General features: G+C 50.5%; 2 protein-coding genes across 2 annotated transcripts; both read left to right on the top strand.

Moving 5' to 3' along the window:
* The first annotated feature begins 2,414 nt into the window (after positions 1-2,414).
* On the top strand, positions 2,415-3,428 carry LOC137446770 (C-C motif chemokine 3-like 1). The gene is made up of 3 exons (XM_068149728.1): positions 2,415-2,583; positions 2,812-2,920; positions 3,099-3,428. Exons 1-3 carry the CDS (start codon positions 2,499-2,501, stop codon positions 3,190-3,192), a joined length of 288 nt encoding a protein of 95 aa, XP_068005829.1. The 5' UTR covers positions 2,415-2,498; the 3' UTR covers positions 3,193-3,428.
* Positions 3,429-4,181: 753 nt separating this feature from the next.
* On the top strand, positions 4,182-11,727 carry LRPAP1 (LDL receptor related protein associated protein 1). The gene is made up of 8 exons (XM_068149647.1): positions 4,182-4,394; positions 5,772-5,916; positions 6,284-6,408; positions 8,097-8,217; positions 9,665-9,823; positions 10,307-10,389; positions 10,532-10,708; positions 11,005-11,727. The coding sequence occupies exons 1-8, from the start codon at positions 4,215-4,217 to the stop codon at positions 11,068-11,070; spliced, it is 1,056 nt and encodes a 351-aa protein (XP_068005748.1). The 5' UTR covers positions 4,182-4,214; the 3' UTR covers positions 11,071-11,727.
* The last annotated feature ends 2,793 nt before the right edge of the window (positions 11,728-14,520 follow it).

Below are 14,520 nucleotides of genomic sequence, written 5' to 3'. Positions count from 1 at the left end.
TGTGTCCAGTTCTGGAGCCCCTATTACAAGAGGGATGTGGAGGTGCTGGAAGGTGTCCAGAGAAGGGCCACAAGGATGATCAGAGGGCTGGAGCACCTCTCCTATGAGGACAGACTGAAGGAGTTGGGGCTGTTCAGTCTGCAGAAGAGAAGGCTCCGAGGTGACCTCATTGTGGCCTTCCAGTATCTGAAGGGGGCCTACAGGAAGGCTGGGGAAGGACTGCTCAGGATCTCAGGGAGTGATAGGACTAGGGGGAATGGAATGAAGCTGGAGGTGGGGAGATTCAGGCTAGATGTGAGGAAGAAGTTCTTCCCCATGAGAGTGGTGAGGCCCTGGAATGGGTTGTCCAGGGAGGTGGTCGAGGCCCCGTCCCTGGAGGTGTTTAAGAGCAGGCTGGATGAGGCTCTGGCCAGGCTGATGTAGTGTGGGGTGTCCCTGCCCATGGCAGGGGGGTTGGAACTAGATGATCCTTGTGGTCCCTTCCAACCCTGAATGATACTATGATACTAAGAGGATTAATCCCCTGACAAACAGGATTGTGCCTTTGATGAGAGATTTCAGCTCAGTTACTCCAGGTATGTATTTCTGACTATTTTGTTCTGGGAAACCTAAAGCTCACCTGAATAAATGCTCTTTAATCTGAGGTGACTTAGAATATAAGGAACTATATGTATCTGTGCAAATGAATGGATAAGACCCAGAACCATGATTTCTCCTCTGTTACTTACCAAAAAGAAGACAAAAATAGGATCCCTCCATAATTACAAAATCATACTGAGAGGCAGACACCAGACACAGAGAATGCTTTGTGTCACCAACAATCAGGGATCTCCAAAGCCATCCTGATTTGGAAAGTTCCTGTCCTATCAATTACTGACATTAACCCAACATTCTTTTACTGGCACAGACCTGGATCTTTCTAGGATCACATACAGCACTCATGATCTGGGAGTGTAGGGACAGGATACGGGGTAACAGCTTAAACTGGAAGAGGGTAGATTTAGATTAGATATTAGGAAGAAGTTCTTTACTGTGTGGATTGTGAGAACCTGGAACAGGTTGTCCATAGGAGTTGTGGATGCCCTCTCCCCCAAGCTGTTCAAAGACAGGTTGGATGGGGCCTTGATCAGTCTTGTCTAGTAGGACATGTCCCTGCTCATGGCAGAGGGGTTGGAACTGCATGATCTTTAAGGTCCCTTCCAACCCAACCCATTCTGAGAGTCTATGGCTGGACTCTGTTGCCCTGCTGAATGGCTGAAGCAGGGGTCTGAAGCTGCAGCCTGGCCTGCCACCCTCCTCACCCTAGGGTGAATTCAGGATTTACACCTCTCTGTTAAAGGATTTTAATTTTGGCTGTGGTCTGCAGCCTTTTGACTGAAAAGAGGCAGCATTTGCAATCACAAATGTTAATTACCAAGCATCCTCACCAGTGCACACTCAGAAGAAAGAAGCAAAACTTGCTACTTCCTCCTTTTCTTCCCCTTTGCTGGCCTTGCCCTGATTTCTCTCACACTGTGGTTATGGAGCTTCATGCCTTAGCCTAGCTTTTGCAGCAGCAGCAGGATTGGTGTTGCAAGAATTTGGGCTCTAGCCAGTGCCTGCTGAACACCCAAATGGAATCTGAAAGTCAGAGCCCCTTGGCTGGCACTTCCCCTTCTGCAATTGACTTGCCTTCTGCAGCTCACACTGGGTGGTCCTTGCCTAGCTTCCTTGGCATGATGTACACACTTTCTTTCCTAGAAACTCTGGAGGAACAAAAGGAGGATGGTACCTGCTGAGCATCATGCAGAGAACTCTGCAGCTACCCCAGCTCCAGACCCATTTGTGGTTTCCTTGGCCCCCTCACAGCATCATGAAACTCATGGAATGGAACTGTAGAACCAGTTAGATTGGAAGACTCTTAAGACCACTGTGTGCAGCTGTAAATCTACCACTACCAAGTACGCCACTAAACCCCATTCCCAAGTGTCACACCTTTTAAATACCTCCAGGGATGGTGACTCAACCACTGCCCTAGACAGACTCTTCCAATGCTCAACAACCTTTTCAGGGAAGAATTTTTTCCTAATGTCCAGTCTAAACCTGCCCTGGTTACCTGGGAAAAGAGACTGACACCCATCTGGCTCCAACATCCTTTCAGGGAGTTGTAGAGAACAATGAGGTCTCCCCTCAGCCTCCTTTTCTCCAGACTAAACAACCCTGTTCCTCAGTTGCTCCTCACCAGATCTGTTCTCTATTGAATCTGAAAGTTGCATCCCTGTGCCTGTCCTTCCCCTTCTGTGGTGTCTTTGCCTTCTTTACCTCAGCAAAACTGGACAATCCTGCCATCACTTCCCCAACATGATGTGTGTATTTTCTTTTCTTGGAACCCTGCACCCACAGCAGCCAGGGGATAAAAGGAGAGTGGCAGCAGCAGGGGGTGAGCATTGTGAAGAGGAAAGCTCTGCAGCCACCGAAGTTCTAGCTCCTCTCTTGGCTCCTTTGGCCCCAGCAGCACCATGAAGGCCCTCGCAGCTGTGCTGGCCACTCTACTCCTGGTGGCCATCTGCTCTTGCACTACTTCATCCCCCCAGCTAGATACAGGTTTGCTCTCCTTCCCTGGGTAAAGCCTCCTCCCCACTGATGGGATCCATGTGTGCATGGGGAAGGCTGGAAGTGGGTGGTCATCACTGGTGCTGGGAGTTAGCATCAGGCATGGAAGCTTCCAGGGGGGTGGTCTTCAGGGATACAGCACTGGTGACGGCAAATCCTCTGCGAGCCCCAGGCAGAGCCTTTGCCGTACTGTGGGCTCTCACTGGGGCTGTCTCTCAGCCTTCACAGCCACGCAGTGCTGCTTCCGCCACACAAAAGTCATCATCAGACCCAGGAGCATCGCCTATGCCTACATAACCAGCTCGAGCTGCCCCCTGCCTGCCGTGGTGTGAGTACCCAGCACAGCTCAGGCTGTGACAGCCAGCCCAGCACCCCACACGTGTCCCAGGGTGGCTTGGTGGGAGGATGGGGCATGGCCAGGGACGCCTGGGGTGCTGCCAGCAGGACGCAGTAGAGGCACCCCACTGCCCTGGTTGAGCACCCCAATACTGGTTTCCTTCTGGCAGCGTGGTCACCAAGTCGAGGCAGGAGGTGTGCGTGGACCCCGAGGCACTCTGGGTGCAGAAATATCTGAGGAACATGGAGAAGCTGAATGAATGACCCTGCCCTGCTGCCGCCCCAGCGCAGCTTGGCTCCTGGCACCAGGCGCACAACAGACTGCTTCAGCTGCATCCTTCTTCAACAGGAACGTTTATTCTACTCAACCAACATTTGCTACATTAGATTCTGCTTGCTAAGCAAAGCAAAAATACAACCATTATTCCCAAAGCATCAACATGCCTGCTAACGACCTAGGACTTTAGGTGTCTAAATAAAGTGGCTTGATTATCATCAAACCTTTGGGGTGTCTCTGAAGCCCCTGCTGGAACCCCAGCACAAAAGAAGGGACCCATGGGTACCCTCTTGCCCTCGCTATATGTCGGCTTCACTGCTTCCCCTGAGCAGGGCATCCTTGGCCCCACGGCATCCCCCACAATGCTTCCCCATCCCCATCCTGGGTCAGCTCCTGCCCCGTATCCAGCCCTCTGAGTGTGGTCTCCACCACGTTATGTCAGCGCTTCTCCTTGAACAAAGGCAATACGGAATGAATACATAAAAAGCGAGCCCGTTCCAGTCTCTGAGAACCTTTCGGTGATGAATTTTCTTCCAACGTCCAACCTAAACGCCCCCTGGTGCGACTCGAGTCCGTTTCCCCTTTTCCTATCGCTTGTTCCTAGGGAGAGGACACCGACACCCACCTGCCTCCAGCCTCCTTTCAGGGAGTAGCAGAGAGCGAGGTCTCCGCTCAGACACGGATGACACGAACCCGCTTGAAGAGAAACTGCTCAACCCTAACTCCCCCGCTAGGCAGCTCCCAGCCTGGACACTAGCCTTTCGCCCTGAGCTGGGCTTTCACCGCCTGCTCCCCGCCAGCCCCCTCCGTCCGGGCCGAGCAGGAGGCGCGGCGGGGGGCGGGAGGAGGCGTGGCCGGGGCGGGAGGAGGCGTGGCCGGGGCGGGAGGAGGCGTGGCCGGGGCGGGAGGAGGCGTGGCCGGGGCGGGAGGAGGCGTGGCCGGGGCGGGAGGAGGCGTGGCCGGGATACGCGCGGCATCTCGGGCGTTGTAGTTGCGCCCCCGGTGCGACATGGCGGCCTGCGGAGCTCTGGCTGTCCTCGCTGCCGCCTTCCTCCTTGCCGCTGGTGTCGAGCCCAGCAAGTATTCCCGGGAGGCCAACGAGGGCTTGGCGGACGCCGGCGCCAAGCGACGGGAGAGCGGGGAGTTTCGTGTGGTGAAGCTGAACCAGGTCTGGGAGAAGGCGCAGCGGGTGAGTGAGGCGGTGCGGGAGCAGCGGCGCCCACGGCGGCTCTCCGCGGGGCTGCTCCCACGAGCACCCAGCGTCGGGCTTGGCCGCTTTGAACGCTCCTCCCCTGGCAGCAGAGGAAGAAGCGGCGCAGGCGGGGGCTGGGGCTGGGGGCTGTGTGTGAGGAGAACCCGAGGCGGCCCGGCCCGGCGTCTCCACGGCCCGCTCCGGCTTGGTGCCGGACCTCTGGGCTGCTGCGGGGGCGGGGGGGAGTCGTGTGGTTGTCAGACCGGGCTGCCACTGACTGGCAGCTCAGAATGGGACCCGCACCGCTCCGCTCCCCGGGGGCTGGCCCAGGCTGCGGGGAACAGCGGTGCTGTGAAAGGGCTCCTTTCAGGAGGTTATCTCCTTCCCCTCTCCGGCCGTGTTTCTCTCTGCGTGATGATCGTCCCATGTGTAAAGCAGCAGTTAAACCATATGCATGTCCGGGAAGTGGGAGAGTGGAGTCCCCCTGGAGTGATCTGGGGCTGATGCCTTCCCTCGGTGTTTTAATGCTTCAGCCCTTTTGGTGAGGGACGTGATGGTCACATCTGTCTGCAGCAGGTGGCCATAGGTCCTACTTTGCACAGGACAGGAGCTCAGTGCTCGGGACACCAAGGAATCCCCCACCTTGGTGGTTATGTCACCTTCATTTATACTGAGCACCAGCAAATGTGTACCACCACTCCCAGCTGGCTTGACTTGGACAGTGACAATTGATTACCTCTCTGAGCTAAAAAAAAAAAAATATTTAAAGTGAAAATCAGACTAAAAATATTTTATTGCAGTGGGAATACTTAATTACAGCTAAGCAGAATGGCTCCAACAGGGGGGAGGAGCACACTACCTGCCCATACTCATCTCCTGAATATTGGGGAGCAGGGAAGTTTGGGCCATGGCTGGTAAAGGTTCAGCTCTTGTAGCTGAAGGACTGTGGTTAATAATAATTCTGGATTTCTGGAAGTAGAATAGAATAGAATAGGTTGGAAGAGACCTTCAAGATCATTTCTTATACCCTGGACAGACACCACCAGGGCCACTAAACCACGTCCCTAAGCACCACATCTGTGTGGCTTTTGAACGCCTCCAGGGACGGTGACTCCACCACCTCCCTCTGCAGCCTGTTCCAATGCCTGAGAACCCATCTGTGAGGAAATTGTTCCTAGTATCCAACCTGAACCTCCCTCCACGTTCATAGGCAAGAGATGTTGTGTATGCAGTGGCTCATCCCTTAAGGTCCCTACACTGAGGTGGACACAAGCGTTAAAAGAAAGGAATGATGTGCTGCACATCTGTGCTGGCTTCCTGCAGCAAGAGGTGACTCCACCTAACTGAATGCAAACCTTTCTCTGTTCCTGGTAGCTGCATCTCTCTGCTGTGAAGCTAGCAGAGTTGCACAGTGATTTGAAAATACAAGAAAAGGATGAACTGAGCTGGAAAAAGCTGAAGGCTGAAGGGTTAGATGAAGATGGAGAGAAAGAAGCCAAACTCAGGCGCAACTTAAATGGTAAGGTAAATCTTCGGAAGGACTTAGATGGAACTTAACTGATAAGGTATTACCTTTGCAGGAGGGCTTTGCTTCAGGCATGTGAGCAGATACCAGTGTTTGTGTTTGAGCCACTAAGTAACAGGATGGCTTTCCAGAGTGCACACAAGCTCCCTGGAGGGAGCTGCAGGAGGCTGAGAGATTCCCCTGCTCCTGATATTATCAGAAGAGGTCATTAAATCTGGCGCCTCTCTTGGCTTACACTGTTAGCTTTTCCAGCCATGAGCTGCAAAATCCAGCTCTGCAAGTCAAGGGTGCAGCCCATCTCTCGTGTTCCATGCATCCAGAAGTTAGTGCTGATGTTTCTGTATCTGCTGTTCTCTTGCAGTCATTATGACCAAATATGGAATGAATGGAAAGAAGGACTCTCAGCTGGTTGATACCAACTACATTAAAGATGGTGCAGAAAGTGATACACTAGATGATCCAAGACTGGAAAAATTATGGAGCAAGGTGAGGAAAGTTCCCAGGAACTGGAGTGTTTCTTCACTGTGCCTTCTGAGAGCCCCCCAGAATTGGCACTGAGTAGTTTTACTACTCTGCTTTTAAGTACTGACCAAGCTGCTGTAGCTTACATCTTTGTGGCCTGAGGGCATCCCCCCTGCCTCCAGGTCACCAGGTGTAGCAGATTGTCTTTGCCAAAGCAAACACCCAGATCAGTCTGCCTGGAGGGTAAGATCCTCAGTCAATGTTTCACTGACCTCAGGATCTTCCTTTGTGTAGCAATTGTCCTTTTTGTTACAGTTTAAATAGAACTGTTTAATAGGCTCTTAAAGAATTAAATCTGCAGTGGGAAGTTGCTCAACCTGGTATTCCAGTGACATCAGTTATGCATAAAGCCCAGAAAATGTCCTGTCAGGCTGGGAAATTAAAACTGGTGAAGCCAGGATCTTCAAAACTGGAATCATTCAAAGCTTTAAGAAACTAGTAGTCAGGTAAAGCAAAGCATTCTTAACACCTGTCTGGCACAGTGGTAGTAAAGCAGAGAAAATCTGTGGGGTTTAAGATGTTATTTGTAGCTGGATGCAGCTCTGGCAAGGTGGCATGTGCCAAGGAAAGAAGGGCTTGGGGCTCAAAAACATTCACTTCTGATTGTGCATTGCAGGAGATCAGTCACCAGAGGTGTGGGTAGTGCTGCCTGCCTCTGAGCAAGTGCTTCCCTGCTTGCTAAAAGTAATCCAGTAAGGAAGAAATCATAGTACCATAGTATCAGTCAGGGTTGGAAGGGACCACAAGGATCATCTAGTTCCAATCCCCCTGCCATGGGCAGGGACACCCCACACTAGATCAGGCTGGCCAGAGCCTCATCCAGCCTGGGCTTAAACACCTCCAGGGATGGGGCCTCGACCACCTCCCTGGACAACCCATTCCAGGGCTTCACCACTCTCATGGGGAAGAACTTCCTCCTCACCTCCAGCCTGAATCTCCCCACCTCCAGCTTCATTCCATTCCCCCTAGTCCTATCACTACCTGAGATCCTGAGCAGTCCCTCCCCAGCCTTCCTGTAGCCCATTTCAGATACTGTAAGGCCACAATGAGGTCACCTCAGAACCTTCTCTCTCCAGACTGAACAGCCCCAACTCCTTCAGTCTGTCCTCATAGGAGAGGTGCTCCAGCCCTCTGCTCATCCTCATGGCCCTTCTCTGGACACCCTCCAGTACCTCCATATCCCTCTTGTAATAGGGGCTCCAGAACTGGACACAGTACTCCAGGTGGGGTCTCACTGCAGAGCAGATGCACAGCAAAGATAAAATCCTCACTTGCCAGTGGAGCAACACCAAGTAAAGATTGTACTTGACACCAGGCTGCATCCCTCATGCAAACAGTGCCCTTGCAGTTGCAGGGACCTTATTTCTCTATTAAATTGTTCCCTGTGGTATAGAAGTGTCTCCTTTCACTGGCTACTCCAGAGCAAGTATGGCTTGACAAGTCTGAAGCAAATCTTCTTTTGCCATGATCAAAGCCACTGTATCCATCAATCTCTAGCTCCTGACTGCATCTGAATATAAAAGGATTTGAAACAAAAGATCTTAAGAAAAGGTGGGCTTAATTTTCTACACGTGGTGGGAGGTGGAGAGTTTTGTGGAGCACACCCAAAAGCACTTGGCCTGGAAAGCAGAATTTGCTGGTGTTTCTTTCAGGCCAAGACCTCGGGGAAGTTCTCTGCCGAGGAGCTGGACAAGCTTTGGCGAGAGTTTAAGCATCACAAAGAAAAGATTCACGAATACAACATCCTGTTGGAGACTGTGAGCAGGACAGAAGGTGCCTGGAGATCTCTCTGATGTTTTGAGATGAGTTCTACTCTTTGCTCTGACCGTGGCCTCCATTGTTTCCAAGTGTCTCTGAAACTCCCGAGGGCTGACATTCCTGCCTGCAGATGCTGGCACTGCCAGGCACTTAGCATAGAATCAATAAGGTTGGAAAAGACCTCAGAGATCATCATGTCCAACCTGTCACCCAACACCTCATGACTACTAAACCATGGCTTCAAGTGCCACGTCCAATCCCTTTTTGAACACCTCCAGGGACAGGGGCTCTGCCACCTCCCTGGACAGCATATTCCAAGGGCCAATCTCTCAGTGAAGAACTTTCCCCTCACCTCCAGCCTAAACTTCCCCTGGTGCAGCTTGAGACTGTGTCCTCTTATTCTGGTGCTGGTTGCCTGGGAGAAGAGATCAACCCACTCCTGGCTACAACCTCCCTTCAGGCAGTTGTAGACAGCAATAAGGTCTCCCCTGAGCCTCCTCTTCTCCAGGCTAAACAACCCCAGCTCTCTCAGCCTCTCATAGGGCTCTGCTCGAGGCCTCTCCCCAGCCTCACTGCCCTTCTCTGGACACGTTCAAGAGTCTCAATGTCCTTAAATTGAGGGCCCAGAACTGGACACAGGACTCAAGGTGTGGCCTAACCAGTGCTGAGTACAGGGGCACAATGACTTCCCTGCTCCTGCTGGCCACACTATTTCTGATGCAGGCCAGGATGCCATTGGCCTTCTTGGCCACCTGGGCACACTTGCTGGGTTGGGTTCTGCCTGTGTTTCACCAGATTAGCAACACTGACCCTGGTAACTGAGTGGAAGTTATGCAGCAAGCATAGATCCACTGCTGCAAAATGTAGTCCTGCAGAACATGCATGTTTTAGCTCACCAGCTTGGAGCCCAAGGGGATCTGTTTTATGATCTTAGGCACTGAGCCTGAGATGTGTTACAGCATCAAGGATCTGAGTCCAGCTTGCTGTACTGATCCAACTAAAATCTTTAGAGCCAAAGCATTCTAAAGCTTTGAGGCAGTTTGATGTTTGCACTGTAGAATCCAAGCTAGAAGCTGCTGGAAATCAACATCAGATGTCCTGATGACTTCATTAAATTCCCAAGGAAGAGAGCACAGGACTCACCAGCCATGCCTATCCCATCTCCTTGGATATTGCTAACCTAGGAAAATAAGAACATTTCCTTACTAAAATCTTGGCTGATGGCCAGTGGGAGTTAAAAAGCACTTCTGTAATTCCACTCTGCAGAGCACTGAGGAGCCATTGATCTCACTCCTGACATGCAAAAGGAATCACTGCCTCCAAATGGTGCTGCTGCTGCTTCATTTACACTCACCTGCTGAGAGCTTACCGTCTTTTATTCACCTCACATCTGGGGCATTTCTGCAGCTTTTGACCTGTGGGAGTTTGGCCAAAAACCAGTAACACGTTCCTTCTTCTGCAGATATCCACAAAAATGTTATCAACCCCTCTGAGGAGAACCTGGTGAAAGAGGAGATCTTGCACAACAAGCACAGAGAACTCAAAGAGAAGCTCAGAAGCATCAACCAGGGCTTTGAGCGACTGCGTAAAGTCAGCCACCAGGGATATGACACAACCAGTGGTATGATGCAGTGGGGTTTATGCTTATTTGGGGTTCAGTTCACTGAGAAAAATGACAGATCAGTGGGCAATAACAAGATGTAGCTACAGGGTCACAGTGCATGGGGTCTCCACAAAGGGCTGGAGAGGTACAGCAGCCTGTTCTGTTTAAACCCAGCACTAGAAGCCTAATGAAACGATAAGGACCACCTGTAAAGAGGACAGTCCTGTCTGCTGTGCCCATCTGAAAAGGGATATTAGATCTTCAGGAGGGCAGGCAAGGGAGACAACATGCAGGGCAAGCAATGCCATGATTCACTTCCTGAGGGGAAGTTTCACCCCTTTAAAAGACACTTGCTCCAGCAAGACTGCAGTGAAGTAGTTGGATTTTCTCCCTTCAACTGGACCTGTTAGTAATGCAGTGCTCAGTGTGTCTGTGGGTTTGCTTGTGAGAAAGCATGCTCAGCTTGTCCAGATGTTCATTTGGTGGTCTGTGTCTGTTTAGAGTTTGAGGAACCCCGAGTGATTGATCTGTGGGACATGGCCAAATCAGCCAATTTCACCGAGAAGGAACTCGAATCTTTTCGGGTAAGTAGAACTCCAGTTAGGAGTGAAAAGGTTTTCTGAGCTTGACTTAGTGAAACAGCATTAGGGATGTCTTAGCAAGAAGAGAGAGAGGAAAGCTTGGAAAGAAAAGCCTGTGAACCTTTCTGTGTTTTTGTTGTCCTAGGAGGAGCTGAAACACTTTGAAGCAAAGATTGAAAAACACCATCATTATCAGAAGCAACTGGAGATTTCCCACGAGAAGCTGAAGCACATAGAGGGGACTGGTGACAAGGATCACCTGAACAGAAACAAAGAGAAATATGCCATGCTGGAAGAAAAGACAAAAGAACTGGGATATAAGGTCTGTATAAATCCAGCAGACACACAGGTTGAAAGTTTACCTCAGTGGCAGAGGGGATGTAGGTTATCCAGCATGGATATTTCATGCTGTTTGAGTGGCTGTCAGAGGAGCTGTTTAAGGCACAGCCTTGCTCCATGCCTGCTACAGGCTGCGCATGATTTATTCACAGACCTCATTCTAAAATGCCTGAAATTTCCCTGGTCCTGGCTCTTCTGGTGTCACAGACCCTGACAGCAAACTGTTGACTATGGGCCATGGATACTTAAGACTGATTGATGTGGTTTTTTTCTTCCTAGGTAAAGAAGCACTTGCAAGACTTATCCAGCAGAATCTCTCAAGGTCTTCAACACAATGAGCTATAAAAACATGCTGTCCTTCATGGGATCAATGCATTAACACAGAAAATGTGGGGTTTGAACAGGACTGACCAAGGAGCCCTTCTGAAATAGTAAGGATTGAGCAGGGTTGTCCTGTAAGATATTTTTTCCCTTCCCTTAATTGCCAGTTTTTGTATTTGCACTACCAAATGAAATGAGTAGATTACAAATGTGAGCTGCACATCTTGGATCATTTAAATCTTACATCTGAATCAAGTAACAGCCTTTGAAAGAAGCAGTCATGTCAGAAGGAAAAGATGTGTATTCTCAGAGGATTCCTGCTGGTGAAAAACAACTGCTCTCATAGTCAGGAAAGGTTTTCTGATCAATGAAAGCAAGCACTGAGGTACAGGGAGTTAAAGCAGGCCAGAAAAGTCTTTTATGTCAATGCTTTTCCTACTGAAGGTAACAAAAATATTTCTGCTGCCTTTGAGCAGGGGCTCAGAGCTGCACTGTGTATGAATCTTTCATGTGAGGGGGGGGGGGAGGAAGAGTAAGGAGGGAACAAGTATTGAGGTCAAGTTACAGACTGTAGTTACAGACTAACCCATAGGAGGTTACTGAGTGTATGTACAATTACCTTGTTCATGGTTGCTGGGGTTTGTTACAGTTAGTCATTAAAAACATCCCAACTGTACTGGTGAGCTTTTGTTTTGCTTTCCTCTCATGTAGGGAGAAGTAACCAGACCTGTGCTTTGAGCATGTTGCCTTTCTTTCAACTGAAGTTCACTCACACATTGGGTTTTTTTAAGACAGGAGGGATAGTTTTGCACTACAAGAATGTTCCTACCTTCTGAATTAGACAGAAGGCTAAAGCAGCTTCTGTATTCCAGTACAAGTCAACAGTCAAAGACTGCTACCACTTTTGAGACTGTTTTTGTGTTGTATGTCAGAACTGTAGCAGATATTTTAGCCTTCTGGGTTGAGGTTTTCTATACTGCCAGTTCTGACCCTTTCTCCCTAGGGAGTGTTTCACTGTTCACTGAGCAGCTGTCCAAGAGCAAGGTTAAGGCAAAGACCCAGTGCAGGTGAATGATTACAGCTGCTCGGTTAAGAAGCTCTGTCCCTCACACACTGCAGCCCTGTGGTGGGGCAGCTGTCCTCCAGCCTCAGCTGCTGACACTCCTGCCCTGAGACATACTGCGAGGTCTGTTCAGTCAGAACCAGTGTGTTCTCTGCCTGCTGCCTGGGTCCAGAGTGGGCTCAAACTAGTGTGATCCTTGTGCAAAGCTTGCTTCAGGTTTCATCTCTTACCTGGAGATTCCATATCTTAATTTTGAAGCAGGATACTTCTTTATTTTCATGCCAGCTAACATTTATATTGCAAAGAATCAATCCCTCAGGAGCCTCACAGGCTACCATTAACATTAGAGATGGGCCTGTTCCTGTAGGCTAGGGGCTGGGTAAGTTAAAGTCAACCCAGAAGTAGCTAAAATTTCTAAGTGACAAAATGTTTTGTTTTCTCCTGGACACTGCCCCCCATTTCTTCCCCAGACTCACCTGAAGGGCTGTCCCTCCTTCAACACAGCAGGAGCTGCACTGCCTTACAGCTTTAGCTTCATCATTCTGTATCAGTTTTTGCAGGTGAATGCAAAGAGGAATGCATTCTGTGCACACTTCACTCTGGCCTTTGGTTTTCCCTTTGGGTAGAATAAGAAATGAATCCATGTACCACAGGTCAGCTTGATGGCTGTGGCTTGGACAGGGGCAGGACCCACATCACTGGCTCCTGGGTGAAGGATTTGAACATGTTCACTGAAGACAGCAGCAGAGGAAAGCAAGCAAAACACTGAGCAGGTCCTGCTTGGCAGGCCTGGCTGGGTGCTGCAGGAGTGCACCACAGGAAATGCCTTCTCACAGCTGGCACTCACAGGCACATCACACACACTGAGACAACAAAGACAACCTATGACCAGTTGCTGGGCTCTGGTGGACCTGTCATCCTCTAGCAAATCCCCCAGCTGTGGGAAGTAGCAGTGGTGTAGCTGGATGTGGAATTGGGGCACCTTCATGTCAAGTTAGGGTGCTCTCTGTGTCACAGCAGGGTGCAGCTCCCACCATCCCTCACCCGACACACACTAAGCTTGTCACAGAGGAGAACAGCCAGACACAGGGTCATTCCCTCCAAGGTCCAGACTAAGCACAAACTGGGACCATCTTCATGGCTCTATGCATGGATGACAAGCCTGTCACACCTGGAGCATGACAGTCTGTCTCTTTGGAGTGGCCACCAACATCTAACTATCCCACAGTTCCACTGTTGCTGGTGGAGACAGTGCCAGCACATCTGCTTGACCAAGGACACAGACACAACCTCAGCTTATTCCAGGACACTCCACTTCCTTGCTGCAGCCCCACTTGGTGCAAGCAGCAGCAACCCAGCCTCCAAACTGCCCTGTACAGACTCAATCACTCTATCCTCTCACTGTCCTGTCAGTACAGTAGCAGTCCAAAGACAGCTGTTGCTTTCCAGCTCTCTGCTGACATCTCCCTACTTCTCCATCAAATTCCAGTATGCATTCTTCCTGTGCTCCCCAGTTTGTGTCCTGCACTGCTGAGTGTTGGTCATCAAAGGACAAAGCATTACAACAGTGCAGGAGAGTAACAAGAGTGGGAAGGAGGATTGCAGACATGCTCCAGGGACATGCAGCAGGGTGTGGAAAGCCACATAGATCACCCTGATTGTTCAGCTTGGTGTGTTGGACAAGCAGAACACCTGTCTGTAGATAACATGGGACTGTCATGGACTTCCTATTGGACATGCTTGAGATTCCTGCCCTACTGTGTGAAAGATCACAGCAGCTAACAGCGCCTGTGCCAGTCCTCCATGGACAGGCCAGGAGAGCAGATTCCTTCAGCACACAATCAGAATGGTGGGGGTTGGCAGGGACCTTGGAAGACCATCTGCTCCACCCCCTCTGCTAGAGCAGAATCACCCAGAATAAATCACACAGAAACCAGGTGGGGTTTGACTGCCCCCAGAAATGAAACTCCACCACCTCTCTGAGCAGCCTGGCCCACTGCTCTGAATTACGTCTTTGTGTTTTAATGGAACAGCCTGTGTTCCAGTCTGTCCAGTGCCCCTTGTCCTGTCAACAGACACTACTGAGAAGAGCCTGGCCCTATCCTCCTGACACTCACCCTGTAGATACTGATCAGCATTAATGGGATGGCCCCTGCAGTCTTCTCCAGGCTAAACAGCCCCAGCTCTCAGTCTCTCTTCTTCAGGTGCTTGTTCCAGGCCCCTCAGCATCTCAGTGGCTCTCTGCTGGACTCTCTCTGGCAGTTCCTTGTCCTTCTGGAACTGGGGGGCCTAGACCTGGACACAATACTCCAGATGAGGCCTCATCAGAACAGAGTAAAGAAGGAGGAGAACCACCTTTAACCTGCTGGCCGCACTCCAGCATGGACCAAGCTGCACCCTGCTCCTTGTGA

Source organism: Melanerpes formicivorus, unplaced genomic scaffold, assembly GCF_026170545.1.
Source record: "Melanerpes formicivorus ecotype bairdi unplaced genomic scaffold, bMelFor1.0.p_v2 SCAF_18, whole genome shotgun sequence".
Taxonomy (NCBI): domain Eukaryota; kingdom Metazoa; phylum Chordata; class Aves; order Piciformes; family Picidae; genus Melanerpes; species Melanerpes formicivorus.
This window is presented reverse-complemented; position numbering and strand designations above follow the sequence as displayed.